The following is a 16619-nucleotide window of genomic DNA, read 5'->3' on the forward strand; positions in this document are numbered from 1 at the left end:
TCTTGAAATTCATTTCAAGTGGATGCGCCTTGCAAGCTCACCGGCTACAATTCGTAAATTGCAATATGTGCCGTAAATTAATTAATAGGTTAACTTGAGGATTTTTTAGGAATTTTTTTTTATTTTAGGACTTAAATGCGTTAAAGAAGTCCAGCTGGCACCTGCCATCATACAGCATCTATCAAAGCCGGTGTGTGGCTTCCAGACGTTAAACACCCCAATTGGCGCTTTTTGGCCATGCAAGATATTGCCCTTGCGCCAGTAAACCGTGCCATTTGATTTGACTTTTGATTCCTCTCTTTGTGGCGCTATAATTAACGACGCTATTCTCCCTCCGCGCAGGACCCAGCAGTTCATCATGGTCAGCTCCATGTACTGCCAGCTGCTCGTCGTCATCTGCGTGGTGTTCTTCACGTCCGAGGTGGTGACGTTCAGGGTGCCCCTCTACTACTTCGAGGTGAGCGTCCCGCTTTGATGGAAGCATTGTGCGCGAAGGCAGAGAGCTCCGTGGCGCCATCTGCAAGAGAGCTTCCGGTGACGTGCTGTCATCACTTCACAGACGTGAAATGAATGCTGACAAATATGCACTCAAACATCAATGCATTGCTCCGCAGAATTTGAGAGCGGGCTTCTCAAACCTGGTGCTAATTAGGCGATTTCTGTTAAATGGATATTGATTAATTACTGGTCCGCTTCAAATCTGCGAGTGTGTCATGTGCCCTAAGTGAATAAGGACAAGGTTAATAGAGAAAACTTGCTTTGCGATTTCTCACGCAAGTAACGACCACTTCTTCCAACTTTTTCAGCTGATGCGACAGAATTGTTATACTTTTGTATAGCCTCTTTTGCTCTGAATAAGACGACCATCGCTATCGATGAACGATAAGCGCATGGGCTCGTCAATAGCAATACGCTCATCGCCGATTCCGTCGTGCGGAACGATAAGTTGCCAGTATTTTAGCGCGGGACGGCCACGCAGAAATGTGTGAAGAGGTTCATCGAAAATAAAACTACATTTCCAGAAAAATAGATGAAGTACTATAGGGCGCCTGCCCCTGTCTTCCTTTCTTTTGTGTCATTGTTTTTGTTTGTTACGACCAAGCCGCTTTTTCTGTTGCTGCATGGTGACAAATTCATTAGATCCGCGACTAATCATCACGGTCAATACTAATACTGAGATCGTCCGCTTTCTCGTTTCTATTTGTGTGTCTGTTTCTTTCGTGTTTAAGAAACCCATGCGCCTAAAGCTCCGCAGAAATGTCGCCCAGTTAACTGTGAATACCGTCGCATGAAGTACTTTTTTTTTTTTTTTTTTTTTTTTTTACCGCCTTCCTTACTGGGAACAGTACGTGCCTCACAGCTGCACACAAACGTCGGCTCGATCGAACATCGGCAGCCCTGATATTGAAGCAATATTTTTCTTCGGTAGCGAACTGCCGGAAGTGTCTGGGAAAACGTTCCAGCTGTTCGTGGTCGCACTTGCGTTTTCTACGAGGCGTCATGGTTTCCTTTACTGCCGCAGGACCCCGTTGACGACAGCGTGGATCGGTATCGAAATTAAATACGGTCATGTGACAATGCCCTTTAAAATAGTCCAGAGAGCTGCTGCACATGGAATATGAGGAATGTGGCGCTTGTAAACAGAGGTTTGGTCACCGTTCACTCGAATAACCAAATTACGGGGTGTTTTTCTTTTTTACAGAATTAAAAAAAAAATCGTCTGTGGCAGATAGCATAATTCTTTCATTGAGCTCAATTACTCAAGAAGGCGGACGTTTCTTGCACGAGAAATCGACATACACAACCGACGAATTACCACAATTCACTAATCAAGTTCTTAAATGAGTAATTTACGTTACACATTGCAATCTACGAATCGTAGCCGGTGAGTTTGCAAGGCACGTCCACCTGGAACGAATTCTGAAGATGGCTCAGGTTTGGATATGCGCCATTAAACTTGCGGCATAATTGCACTGTATAGTTCCACACACTTTTTAACAAAACGCCGTTTCGTGCACTGAAACACAAAATATAACCGCAACGCGCACGTATTTTGTCGTACACTTTGGGAATGAATATCTCGAAACTGGTGCCATCTTGAAAAATCGTTCCAAGCAAATACGCCTTGCAAACTCACCGGCTGATAATCTTTGGATTCTTCGATTCTTCGCGTGGAATTGCGTCGCAATTGCAGCTGCCGGAAACTGCTTTGCAGCAAACTGCTTTTGGCACGTCATCGCTCATTATTTGTTTTTGACCGCTTTCCAGCTCGCATTTTTTCGCTTTCCTTTGCTATGTCAACGGTTAATTTCACGGCGTGGAACGTATTCCGGCTGACTGACAACCCGCAGGAATTTTGAAACGAGGACTCGGCGCACTGCCTGCGATGCTTACGCGTGTAGACCCGCCGTGGTTGCGTACGCAGCTAAGCACGAGGTAGCGGGTTCATATCCCGGCTGCGGCGGTCGCATTTCGATGGGACCGAAATGCGAAAACACCCGTGTACTTAGATTTAGGTGCACCTTAAAAGAACCCCAGGTGGTCAAAATTATTCCGGAATCACTACGGCGTGCCTCATAATCAGATTGTGGTTCTGGCACGTAACACCCTAGAATTATATATTTTTTTACGCCTGTAGCGATCTTTGTTCGATGTTTTACTCAGCAGCATGCAAACTTCGCACGACGTAATCGGCTGAACAGTTTGACGTTCACAAGTTTAGGTAAGGCGCTATACGACACGGAAATTCTGGAATTGCGAGGAGGGAGTTTTTCTTCTTTTTTCTTTTTTTTTAATCTCTCGTAATTTATGTAGTCCGGGCGTTGGATGCCTTGCCGCAGTTTTTACGCGCGGCTTTTCACAGGCGATTGTACCCGAGGAGGTTGGCTCCGCCACACGGTTACTTGCTTTGCGGTGAAGCAGGAAGGTCGGTGGTAAGCATAGTCTCCATCGCAAATACTTCAATGTAATCTTGCTTCTCTGTGTACTACTAAGTGGTTTGTTTGTTTGAGAAAGGAAAGGTTGGTACTATCTTCTGTAGCCCTTGAGGGAGCACGGCTAAAAGTGTTAAACATTGCGCCGAACAACCTCCTCGCTCATCGCCAATGCACCGCGAGTTTTGTGGCCTATGGGGTTACGAGGCATTGGCGTCGTTGAACGCTGTTGCATTTTGAACGGGGAGCACAGTAATTCGCTCTAGCCGCGCGCCATAATGGGGGTACTCCTAAGATAGATAATTTTAAATGCTGCTTTCGCATCGCAGGGCAACATATGCACTTTTACGGGCGTCTTGTTAGACAGATTTGCATTGACAACGACCGTATTGAAGGTGTTTATCGATACCTGTTGCTTGGTGACTAGATTGAGCCAACGAACTTGGACAAGCGCATACCTTGCACGTTTTCAACGAGGTGATCCATTAATCAGCGCGCGCAGCGACAGCAATCAGGCGTGTCAAAGACTGTGATGCGCGAACAAAGGAGCTCGCGTCGAGTCATCAACAACCACCACCATCCATGGAAACGGTAATTACCGTGAAGGTTACTATTAATCCTGATCCTGACCAGAGGGACGTCACGCATACTCAAGAATGCGGGGGCAGAGGTGCGACACTGGAGGCGGGCCCGGCGGAACGGTGCGTCAACCTGGGAGGGATGTTGCGACCGAGCCAACGATGGCGATTGGCTGAGCTACTGTCATCAGATTTTCCCGTCCAGTATCCGAGGGAAGACGGCGGTATTAAAAGCGGAGACGTGTTGTGCAGTGGGGGTGGTCCGTGGTTCTGACGTGTCCTGATGCGAACTCGAACGTTTACTATGCTCCTGATGGAGTGGGCTTCCGTAGCAGGGGGCCAGTGTAAATAATGTACATTGAACCTTTTCCTTCATTTCCTACTCCCGGATGTATTCATCGATGGGCATGGTGGATTCCTTGCCCAAACGCCACCTCGAGACGCAACAACAGATGCGACACAAGACAACCGCAGAGAAGGCGACTGACGGAAACGTGGGCCTATTTCCACAGGGCACGTTTCGCAGTCGTTTTCTCTCTTTCTACCTCCCATGTTGTGTTTTTTAAGGTTGTTTCGAGCAACCTTGATTGACTGATTGATCGATTGACCGATTGATTGATATTATGTAACATGTAGAAGTTACACGTCGGCTATGATATGACTGTGGTGAGGGGCACCGGATTAATTTTGACCGGCTGGAATTTTCTAGGTACACGAGCATTTCTGAATTCGGCACCCGTTAGAATGCGGCTATCGATCGCGGCCTGGAATCAGTGTTCACAATCCTTCGTTGCTTTGACATTCATAAGGGCAAGACAAAAATTAGTTCTGTGGATTTTCGCAGCAATAATTTTCTATATTGTCTTTGGAACGCTTAATTCAATCAATAAGCTTATCGACAATTTTTTTATTTAATGGTTTTAGAAATATTCCAAACGCATATAAATAGCTATGTTGTGCGCACAGTAAAGAATACTATTGCACGAAAAGAAAAGAAAAAGAAAGAGATAAAGACTTGCGCGGCTAAACGCAATACCCAACCTATTCGAAGAAGCAGCAAAAATGCACCTGAATGTTGTGCGGACACAAAGAAAGCATAAGAATTAAAACGCACGTAAATCGCGTCTTAAGAACAGGCGGCTTGGTCTACCTTTTAAACTAATTTTGCAGTGCCAGCTGTCACTCACGTGTCGAATGGCAGACGCTAAAACACATATTCGTGGTTACTCGAGACGTCGAGACCGCGCTAGGTGAGAAAATTGTGGTTGCATAATTTTGCACGAGAAAGAACATATTCAATTTTCAAACAGGCAAACAAACAAGCAGAATATGCAGAATATGCGAATGATGGATCGGTCTGTCGACGCGCAGCTTCACGTAGAAAACAAGAAAAAATATGTTATTGTACTTATTACGTTATATGTAGATAAGGTAAACACGTTTCCTACCACATTGGCAGACTCGATAGTGGAACGTATTAAACAAATACACAAATAACGAAAATAGCAAATCTAAGGCAATATAGCAGAAATCCCTTTGCTGGTTAAGTGTTCATGCTATACCGCAACACCACCAGGCCATAGTGCCTTTTGTAGCGTTAGCTACACTGGCCTAGCCAAGCCCGTTTCGCGCGGCACATCAAGAGCCGTGCTGCGCCTGCGCAAGGATCAGTGATGTCACACGGCTTGCGCACCGGAGCCACCGGAGCCGGCACCTCTCGCGCACTCCGCCGCTGCCGCGCGCGACTCACCGCCGCCGGTCTGCGCATTCCAGAGGAGTGACGTCGTAGCCGTGGTAGACGCACTGGCGCCGGCGCGCGCTCGCTGTGCAGTCGCCGTCTGACACTGCGCTGGAGCCGCTGCGCTTCTGACTGGCGTTTGCCAGTGTGGTATAGCCATGGAGAAGGAGAGCGCAAATGCTGCTCAACAGCGCAGAAGAACGGAGAAGCTTGACTCATCGGATCCCGAAGTAGTTGCCTGGCAATTAGCGGTTGAGCGTAGGAGACAACCAGGAAAGCTAAGAATAATCAGCTGAACCTTTGCTAACGCTACGTATATCCTGGCATGGCCGAGCTAAGCCACTGCAACTTTTTTCATAGACACTGAATCAGTCTGTTGTGCTGGAAAGTACAAAGTTGAGGAGAGATAGAATGAACTTTAATAGCAAGGTTTGGTGAGTGGTGTAAGTAGGGATGAGGCTCAATAGTAGAGATCATAAAATAAATTGTACTGAAGGCGAATGACCGCGCTTCGATGTCTGGGAAAAGAAGACGACTATGAGTGGTGGTTGTTGTTGACGCTCTAGCTCGCGCTCGCCAGTAACCAGACCTGCCTTTCGAATAGCCTTCTGCAACGCCACGTCCAGGCCTGCTTGAAGACCAACACCCCCATTTTAAGTGGTGGAAATAAGGTGGTGGAAATAAATGCTATAGAAAGAACAGGTTCATTACTGCCCGGTCAAAATCCGGCCTCTTGTACGAACTCCCATAGAGAGCCGATGGTTCGCTGGGCGTCGGCCTGAGGGGATGGCGTAGTCCATGCCTCCAGTGAGGTAATGCCACGACTTTTGTGTTTCTCTTCAAATCATGAGACTGGGACAGTCCTACAATAGGTGCCTGATTTACAAACGAGCACCCATATGGCTCGTACTGCACCACTGGCGATGACATCGCGTGGCCTTGTAGGGAAGTGCTAGATTGTTGAGAGCATCGCTACTTTTATGGTAGAAACTGCTGGTAATGCGGTTGTCAATAAGTGTTTTGCTTATGCGGCATTACCTCTGACGACACAGTAAATATTTCCGTTTGGCAAAACAGAGCAAGTTACACTTTGTACTAGTGTGTAAGGGAATATTTTCAATGTGTGTTCAGTGATTCCTGCAAGAGTGTGAGAACCTCACACACTGATATTTTCTGTATATTGTTACATATACAGCAATACGTACATGTTATATGTACTTGTAACACATGTGGTAACACCAATTATACAGATGGTTACAAATGTAAGCGGGAAGCAAGATGGCGTCCAAGTTCACACGCGACTCGTCTTTCACTTCATCATTATCTGAGCAAGCCATCGAAATGTCTTCGTCATCAACCCCGTGACAGCGTTGTAATCGTGTGGATCCAAGAACTTTTACTCATGGAACTTTCACTCAACTTTCAAGAACGAAAATTACCAGTCTTAAAAGCAAACCGGGTATTTTTCTAGCTTTGACATGGGTGCTTTGCGTAAAGGGAGATGATTGCCGTATTATCGTATATCTGATGCGAAGAGCTGGGACGGCTGAAACTCTATATTAAACGTTCCGAGGAACTGGCGATCAACATACGAACACCGGGCTATTTTTTTCTCTCTCTCATCTTGAGCGACAGTATAACGTGTTCGCTGATTGTAGGCGCGCGCACGCAGGGCTTCTACATGTACCTGTACAGCGTGAGCCTGCTGTTCCTGCTCTACGTGTACATCTACCTGCTGCGGCGCTCCTCGCCGACCGGGTCCGGGGCGGCGTACAGGTGCCCCAAGAAGATCACCATCCTCGAGAACCTGCGACGCACCGTGGGCGACAAGGCGCAGCCCAACAAGGGGCTCGACGCCGCCACCGCCCAAAGCGGCGGTGTGCCGCCGAGGCTCAAGAAGCAACGCATCTCGGAGAACGACCGCAGCCACGGAAGCCTCTTCCTCAGGATCGGCGCCATTGGTACGCGTCAGGCGCCCAGAGTGAACAGCTTAGTTCTTGTTCAAGGCAAGCTGAGTGAGAATGACGGGACTCACGCTATAGTTTCTCTTTGCTGTGCCAACTTTCGCTTTAGAGCACCGTTTAGCAGATATAATGCGCTCCGCGGTCTTTAATTGGCACGTATGATGTTTGAAAAGTCAGCCTGTACTAAATTTTACAGCAGATAGTTTTCTTTCCCTCAGAGTGCACCTTAATTTGTTTTTTTTTTTTTTTTGTCGTAGCGACGCGCACGCTAAAAAAAAAAAAAAAAAAAAAGAGAGAGAGAGAGAGAGAGAACATCTCATCCGGGCGAGTACTCGTACAGGTGCCCACAAAATAACTCGGAACGCCGGAGCCGTGGCCGCTCGTCGGCGGAGCGCGCCGGTGAAAAAGTAGTGCCAGGGTCTGCGCATGCGCGGTCTCCCTAGCATGCTCACCTCGCTCCCCAGTGCATCTAAATAATTGTTGCCTTGCTCCAAAAAATAGCGTTGGGTGCTTTTTAGCGTTGTAACAGGGGGGCTGTGCGGAGGCGGTCTCTAAAACGCTGTGCGCGCGCGTGTGCACGCGATGGAGCATAAGCGCTCGTGCGTGCGCTTTAATGGCCATCGGCGCCCTTTAAAGCGAAAGGCTTAACTAGCTCATTAGTCGCGGAATGTGACCATCGTCGACAACACTTACGGTAGCAAAAATCAGAAAACGGCGTACTACACCTCTACTGTTCAATTAAGCATATAAAAGTGAATTAAGCACCAAGTAGCTAAAACTTATTAAGAATAATTCAAGAGTCCCAAAGGCTAATTAAAAGTAATTAGGGTAATTAACAACACCCATACATGGACATCATACGACACCACTATTAAAGCGTGCTAAAGGGAATTACTATGTAACTAAGAATAATTACGAATAATTAAAAGTAATTAAGGGTTGCGAACAGTAATAGAGACTACTTAACATCAATTCGAGACGCTGTGATAGGACTGGTCACGCAAAATTAAGACTAAGAGTTCCAAAGAGTAGTGCATACAAATTAAGATCAACCTAAGACTCCGTAACAGCAAGTAAGAAAATAATTAAACCTAATTACGACCAATTAATAGTTGCTTTATTAATTAACCGAAATAAGCAAGCAATCGCAAATGAAATGACGTCAACGCATTAAAGCTTTCGCCGTCAAAGTCGTCTTAGCAATCGATATGGGACCCCACTGAATGCTTTTTTTTTTTCTTATGCATTCAACTCACAGCTGAACACGCCCTTGATTAGCAACGTATCACCACACCGAACAAGAAAGTGAATGTTTGCGCCAACCAACGCAGACACGCGATCAAATGTTAGAGCACTCCCAACTAAAAGTGCAGCGAAGCGGTCAGATTTGGTAGATAAGTAGCGCACTATGCGATGTTCATTGTTACTTCGAAGCATTGAAGAGACCTTTATTATAGTGCCACATGCATAAAATTAATTCCTGTGCATAAAATTTGCATGTTGGATTACGTCGTATGTCATTTTGAAAATTTGATTACTGCACGCAGTCATCCTTGTTAAAGGAGCCGTCGTGTTAAAGTCAAAATTCTGATCTTATTCCCAGTTAGTAAATGTGTCTCGGAATATAATTGAACAAGGACTAAAATGCATCGCGCAACACGATAATCAGGTTGAAAAGTGCGCTCCAGAGCTATGATAGTCGAGCCCGCTCGCCCACGTGAAAGATAAGCTTTGAATTCATAGTTTCTTTAGGCGAAATAATTACCTCAGATATGCAAGCCATTAGGCATAAATAAAAGTAGAGCATAGTGAACTCACTGGTCATCACTCAGTTATAAAGGCTCATGAATTTCATCCACCCAAGCCATCCAGAAAGCATGAATACCTCTTTGAAGGAATGCAGATTCCGACGAGAATATGCCACAAGGATTACGGGTGCGTTTACAGATCACGCTGCATAGCGTGCGAGCACGCTGTGGCCTACAGGCCCCGATTCCCCCCCCCCCCCCCCCTCTCCGCAGATGTGTTGTGGCAGCGCTAAGAGGAACAAGCCGCTAGTTGTTTGACGCGGGGCAACGCTCTAGGGAGCGAGTCTTGCTTGCTAGGGATGCCGCGCACGCGCAGACCATGGCTGTATGTTTCCGCGGGTGTGCTCCGCCGACGAGCGGCCACCGGTCCGGCGTTCCGAGTTATTTTGTGGGCACCTGTACCTGGCTCCGCTGCGTTAGAAGAGTGGTTTACCACGAACTAATCCCGCAGCTTGCAAATCACGCAGAAATCTTCATAGCTAACTGCGGCATCGCTTCCGAAATATTTGGCACGGCACGTAAGTTGCTCCCACGGTGTAAGCATACACCGTGGTTGCTCATAACTGGAGATCTCGGAACCCCCAAGCCCGCGCTTATGAAAGTCGCGCCGCGCTCGCTAGATGCCACCACGAAGCTCCACGTGTTAGGGTGCCTCGATGCCAGCGCCTCGATGCCAGCGCCGCTGGCATCGAGGCACCCTAACACGTGTGAAGGTAGAGCAGAAAGACTCGAATGCTGCATTTTGGCACCACGATATTAGTGACGGCTTTTTTAGAAATTAATGGATAGGGAACAAGCGAAAGGGTATGTAATGCGAGAAGTGATTTCACTTTGTGACGTGCAGTTTGCTAAATGTTTTCGCAGATGTTGGGACATTGTTTCTAACTATGAAAACTTGTGAATTTAAGTGTAATTAACAGATAATATCATGCACTAGATGAACCAATTGGAGTATGTCTGACACACAATAACATGCGGCCACGCCATCTGCAAAAAGTGAACACGAAATTCGTGTGCATGCCTGCTACACCGGTGCCGTGCGGTGGTTCTTTTGCAGCTCGTAACTATGGGGCAGAAAAACCTCCATTATTGTTGATCACTTGACGTTTGAAAGCAGATTTTTTTTTGTGAAACCAAGGTTCCTCTATTCCCACTACGGCTATAGCTGCATGTAGTTAAGAGTATTACCGTCTGACATGATCTACGCTCTGCTGTGCAGCTTTCGGCCTGGGGACAATGGTGTACAACGGCTTGGAGTTCGGCTCTTTCTTCGAGATTCCATCCACGTCGCCCTGCTACAGCGTACTGCTGGGAATAAACCCTGTCCTGCAAATGGTCTTCACATTTGCTCAAATGTATTTTATCTTCATGAACGCAAGGGTGAGTACGACAAATATTTGCCTTACAATAGTGTTCAGCGCTGACTCTGACGCCTTCCAACCGAATATTTCAGCTGAACATCCACAAGTTCAAAGTGGTTGCCAGATTCGGCCTAATGCACGTCGTGGCCACCAACATATGCGTTTGGATACGCACTCTTGGCAAAGAGACTCTGCAGGAAATAAACGAGCACCACCTCAGAAATGGCCGTGGAAGCACGCTGGAAGAGCTTATCTTGCCGTTCAGGGGTAAGTGAAGCCTACACTACTGTATATGGAGTCACTCTGGCCTACTACACTACTGTCACCGGTACAACCCTAATAAAAGTGCGCACTTTCACATTCAAACGTAACAGGCGCGATGGTTTTGTCGTTTCTACAAATAACAGTGATCGGATTTCTACAAATAACATTGCTACCTGCAGGAGCAATTTACCGGGTGTCCCAGCTAACGTTAGCCAAGCTGTTATGACAAAAAAATGAAGAAAAATGCACCGTGCAATATACAATGATAAAACCAGCGGTGTTCGCCCATCTCGGGTCATACGACTGAACAACGTAAGTTTTATAGCCGTATCTTGCACCATTTCTTGTCATTCCTTTTTTTCTTCTCAACAGCGTGGTCAACGTTAGCTGGGACACCATATACTATACAGTGTGAATTCCAGTACAACAAGAAAAAAGATGCTTGGTGCTGGCGCGCCTAGCCTAGCTGCACGCTTCTGAGGTCACGCAGTGGAACGACAATGTCGCACCCTTCGTACGGAGGGATGTCTTGGCAGTTACGTGCGCGCGTTTTAGAGCGCAGCGCGCCCGTTCCTGCGGCGAGCGTCGGCGTTATCCCTCGTAACCGAGCGCAGCAGGAGATGGAAGACGGCGACAGAGAAGAGAGCGTGAGGAGGAAAGCGGAGGAGGAGGGTATGACGAAAGCATGATAAGTGTAGTGCCGCGCAAGACGGCTGTGCGGCGACGATGGCTATACGAGATAGCGTCAGAGTAGCGCGCGTCGTCTGTATGGAAACAAAGAAAGCGCTGCATGAACGGAGGTCTGTCTGCGGCGGCGGCTGCTGGGAATCGCGCCCACGCGTCACCAGCGCGCTGCCGCTCGCGATCTCCCGATTAGCGAGGTAGTCGCGCCACACTTCGCTCCGTTTGCAACGTGCCGCACGAGACAGATCGTCCGCGCCATCCAATATATCGCGAAATGAAAACACGTATAGAGCTTCGCACAAATTTCGCATTAGGTAGTATGGTAATCGTCGGTGAATTTTTTACAGCGACGCTGTCTATGGCTACGGTTCCTTGCATTTTTCGTGTCCGTCAACAAATGTGCGTGAGCAAAAACTCGGCTCCCGAATTTGATGCATAATAGCTTCATACTATGCAAAAGCTTATCACTTGGATATGTATTTTGAGTAGATTAGTTATCAATAGGCACCGTTTTCAGGATCAGTAGACTCTCGGGTAGTTAATAAGGGTTCCTCAGATATTTGCCGCTGTGCTACCCGCCTCGGCCGTGTGCACGCTCGCCCTCTTGTCGTCGTTCCAAGTGCTTGCGTGCCTAGTTTTCTTCCGCTCTCCCGTCGCGCGTGTCTAGTTTCCTCCGGCTCCCTGAGGTGGCGTTAGTCTTCCACGCGAATGTATGCCACCGATGAAAACCGCCGATCAAAATAAGTGAGCGCGCCTGTCTTTCTTCGGGATGACCGCCGTCACCGCTCAAGATAAATAAAATTTGCCCATACCTTTGATCTAAATTCTGTGTCACCTCTATGTCGTGTACTAAACTGCTTCGCTGGTAATCCACCTTCACAGCAGTGTAATGGCGCGGGTTTTTTGCTTTTTTTTTTTTTTTGCTTACGTTCAGTCAGCATAACCATCGCACGTGTACAACGCGAAAAATTCACCGAATACATCTCGAATGGCGAAGAAATTCTACGGAGAAATTTCTAAAACCAACTATAACCAATGAACCAAAGTGACAACCTGTAAGAATGCAATGGCAAAGACACCGTTGTACGACGGTGTACTTGTATAAATGCGCCGTCCAATTAAGTTTGCTCATTTCGGTGACGTCGCGAACTTATCGGTGTCTCTTGGGCAGAGCTTGAAGTGAATCATTGCCACCGAGGTAGCTTAGTTGGCTGCCCCCCCCCCCCCCCCCCTCCTCAGTCCTCTAGAGCAGAACGTCACCGCAGCTAGGTTTTCGCACTGAAATTTCTTTTCTCTGTTTGAGCACATATATTATTCCTGCTTGTACTTTCAATAATGTAATGTCGCCCATAAGTATTATAACTGCGGAATCGCTGTTCTCGTTTTGCTCGCAGTGCAGCGAAGCCGATTTTCCCAGGAAAACGCGTCGCAGAACTTCACCAACCCGTGCGAAAAGCAGGACATTATGGGCACCATCGTGTCGGACTCGTCCCCTTTCCTGTACCCGTTCATCGTCGAGTACAGCCTCATCAGCGCGGCCGTGCTCTACGTCATGTGGAAGAACATCGGCAAGGACCCCGTGTACCACGTCGAGAACAGTCACGACGACGGCATATCGCGCACGTCGAGCCTCCAGGCTGGCTCCAAGGTCAACTGCACGGGCTCCAGCAAGGGCCTCTTCTTCGGTCTCCTGGTGCTCGTCTGTTCCACCATCTGCCTCATTGTCTTCTTCGTGCTGATCCAGCACGAGCGGTACGCGATGCTGGCCATCTACCTGTCGGACCTTTCGCACTGCGGCATCAAGGTACTGACCATCGGGGCCATAACGATCGGGTTCTTCCGCATCAAGTCGCTCCGCTTCCACCCCGACCGGAAGGACCACCTGCGAAGCATCCTGCTCAGCGTAGCCGCGTTCGGGCTCTACGTTTACGCCATGTTCGGGATCATAGCCGGAAGCCTGCTGCCCAAAGACCACATCCCGAACCTTCTGGTCATGGTCACCAGCATTCTGACCATCGTCCAGGTGACGATGCAGTCGCTCTTCATCGCGGACATAACCTGCCGCATGACGTACCTGCCCGAGCACGATCACAGCAAGCCGGGCCGGCAAGTCATCACGTTCCTGCTCATCGGAAACCTTACACTTTGGATCATCTACACCTTCGAGAAGCAGAAGGTCGAGGCCAGCCCCGTGCAACTTGGCTTCTACGGGTTCATGGCTTGGACGGTTATCATACGGGCCTCGCTACCCCTCAGCATCTTTTACCGGTTTCACTCGTCCGTAACCTTCGCCGAAGTCTGGAAGAACTCCTACAGGAACATGGGTAACTGAAATTTTAGGGGAGTGAAATACTCAAGTACCGTACAAACAAAATTTCTGTGTGCTGTGCTGTCTTTATCTGTAGCATACACAAATACGTTGTTTGCAGCATGGCAGCAAACATTAGGCCATGGCCAGATGCTCAGTGATAATGAACAATCTGGATTTGATGCCTTTTGTACCATATCAATTTGTGACCAATGATAAAAGCAAAATTCAGCAAGCAGCTTAGGTTTTCTCTTGAGTGCATGGTGGTACGTCATAAATGGCTTGCACTCGGGTTCCTCCTTATGGTGACAAAGATTGTACATTGCTACTTTCCATTTTGTCATTCATGAAAGCCATGCAAGTCCCCCCCCCCCCCCCCCCATATAGTTGACAATGTGTGGCTGCTCATTCAAATGTATATATCATAGTTGTGTATGTGATGCGCTCTTGTACATAGGTTAATTACCATTACTTGGACAGATGTCTGGTCACCATTCACACTCTCATTACCTGCAGTTATGAGAAGTACCAGAACCTGCTCTTCTGCAGGTGCTTCATACATTACAGCTGCTCACTTGCCATTTGTTTCTTTGTCCCCAATATAAATGTGTATTACAAATAAAGATTGATTTCGTCCTGAAAGTTATTCAGTCAAGACAGTCTTCATTGTAATAGTGTGGCACCAATGTTTAACAAAGAAAGCCTCAGCCTTCTGTTAAAGGGGCCCTAAAACACCTTTCAAACTAAATATATATGACCTCGCTATTAACGGACGTCGCCTCAGGAATCGCCAGCCGCGTATTTTTTTTTTTTTTTTTCCGCATCCTGCAAGTAGAAGCAGACTTATCGCACTGATGCAGCGGCTTTCTCTCTCCTTTCAACTACTACTACTTTCTGGGGTTTTACGTGCCAAAACCAGTTGTGATTATGAGGCACGCCGTAGTGGAGGGCTCCGGATTAATTTTGACCACCTGGGGTTGCAGTACAACGCAAGCACACGGGCGTCTCCTTTCAACAACACAAGCGCGCTGGAAGCTAAAAGGGAGAAAGCATCACCCAGGAAGTGGGGCACTTTATTTTTCTCTTTAAACCACTTCCGGTTAAGGCGTGCGCGGCGCTCTCTCGACGCGAGATGGGCGCTCCGGCGACTGATCTCTATCACACACGCGCCTATCACCCCCAGCGACCAATCGGAGCGCGCGGTTCTCGTAGTGTTTCGCCAAAGTGACAAAGCCTCTGCGTGAGGGCTCGTCGCGGTATCTACGCTACACAGAACAGCCTCCGAGTTTGGATGCCATGCACAGCAGACGCAGCTACGCCGAATGTTTGCCATGTGGACGACAGGGCTGGAGTGCGCGTTCGCACTTGTGTGCTCCAGTCTGGCCGTGCCACGTGGCGTGGACCGGCTTTGTCCTGCACCGGCTTGACCGACGGATAGTAGCCACATCTAAATTGCGCATTTTGAAGCGCTATCAAGCGATGTCTGCCACAGCGTCTAGCCAGAAGTGAGCGAGCGCTGGCAAGCGCACATGTAGTCTGACCTAGAGGGAGCAGAGTTGCGCATAGGTCCGCCATCTTGCCCGGAGACGCAAAATGCCCGAAAAACCACTCCTCTTGAATGCAGGATACGGCGTGGCTCATCTGCCAAGTGTGCTTGCTCCTTCAGTCCGCGAAGGTGGTGGCGCCGTGGCGCGGCGGGCGGCAGTGCAGGCCATAGAAACTCTATGGTGCAGGCGCAGCTATGAAGTTGGCTTTCGCTCAATAGAATGCTTTTTGCGCATGTGACCAGATTTGGCGAATAGGGCGCGCGAGTGGCGCGTTCATTAGTTCAGTCTAAATCCCTTTAGTTAGATGCGCAACTCTGCTCCCCCAGGGAAGCATATACAGTAACTCTAGTTTCGCGTTCAAAACTAGTCCAAATTAGCGAGACCCAACGACTACGACGCCGATAAGCAATGTGGCAAAAGTTGCGTTTATACGTGGACGGGCGGGCGCGGCCGAGCGTGAGCAGAAAGTCAGCTTCTTCCGGAAGTACGTAATTTAATCAAAATTCGAAACGCAGATTTTCGCTTACTTGAACATGTTTCGTTCACTACATCAACACAGTAACAGCAGGAAGAAACGCACTGGTCCACGCACCCTTCTTGATTGATGTCAACTATCGGCCAATGGCAGCGCTCTACGGGAATCGGCCATTGGAATCTCAGCTCCCGGCAGCCCCGAAGTGCGCGAGGAGATCGAAGGCCTGTTTGCAAAGAGGGCGTTTGGAGAAAAGGTAACTTCGCGTTCCGCTTGCGAGCTGCACCCGTCGCACACGACCGGAAAATCTGGCTGAGGTGTTCACAGAGGCGCATGTTATCCGTGGAATGTGTTATTCTTCACCAAGCTCGTGAGGTGGTTCAGGGCCTCTCTCTACTAGCGCTCTGCCATGCTCATAAGGCTAATACAGGCTCCTACTGCGTAAACTGGAGCCTGGACATAGTTTTATACTAGAATGGCTCGGGGAAATCTGGCATTGCACTCATCACCACGGAAATCTGTCGTTTGTACAAGCCTTTATCTACATTTTGGTCTCGCCCTGGGGAATCGAACCCTGGACCGCAGCGTCACCACTCTAGCTTGACAATTTTCTATTCCAGTGTTCACGTTAACCACTGCCTCGGCCCTGTCTCTATCTACATTTTGGCAAAGATTCACAGAGACAGCAGATTTCAATTATATCATGTGCTGGCCTCACAACGTTTCTCTAAAAGCTGTTGAGTGTTTAGAATTCACAACGAAGCCACTGTATCATGAGAATAATCCTTGCATACAAAACTGCAACACTTTCAGGTGTGTGTATGTTGCCAAGTATGCATGACGCCCAAGTAGTAACATCCATAATGAAATCATTTTATGTCGACTTTTATGAATCTCAACGCTTTTCAATTATGTGTTGTTGTAATGCTTTTACCTACTCAGGTTATGATCACCAGCCTCGA

At 48.1% G+C, this 16619-nt stretch overlaps 1 protein-coding gene across 4 annotated transcripts in view; it reads left to right on the forward strand.

Annotated features, from left to right (window-relative positions):
- The window catches only part of LOC119449515 (proton channel OtopLc), a 53700-nt gene extending 39416 nt beyond the window's left edge, over positions 1 to 14284 (forward strand). For all 4 annotated transcript variants that reach the window (XM_037712699.2, XM_049665278.1, XM_037712701.2 and 1 more), the window contains 5 exons: positions 343 to 457; positions 6922 to 7210; positions 10241 to 10401; positions 10475 to 10649; positions 12725 to 14284. In XM_037712699.2, coding sequence (XP_037568627.1) covers positions 343 to 457; positions 6922 to 7210; positions 10241 to 10401; positions 10475 to 10649; positions 12725 to 13662 — 1678 coding nt within the window. In that variant the 3' untranslated portion in view covers positions 13663 to 14284. The remainder of the gene's footprint in view (positions 1 to 342; positions 458 to 6921; positions 7211 to 10240; positions 10402 to 10474; positions 10650 to 12724) is intronic.
- Positions 14285 to 16619: the final 2335 nt, after the last annotated feature.

The sequence above is a fragment of the Dermacentor silvarum genome, chromosome 4 (genome assembly GCF_013339745.2).
Source record: "Dermacentor silvarum isolate Dsil-2018 chromosome 4, BIME_Dsil_1.4, whole genome shotgun sequence".
NCBI classification, from domain to species: Eukaryota; Metazoa; Arthropoda; class Arachnida; order Ixodida; family Ixodidae; genus Dermacentor; species Dermacentor silvarum.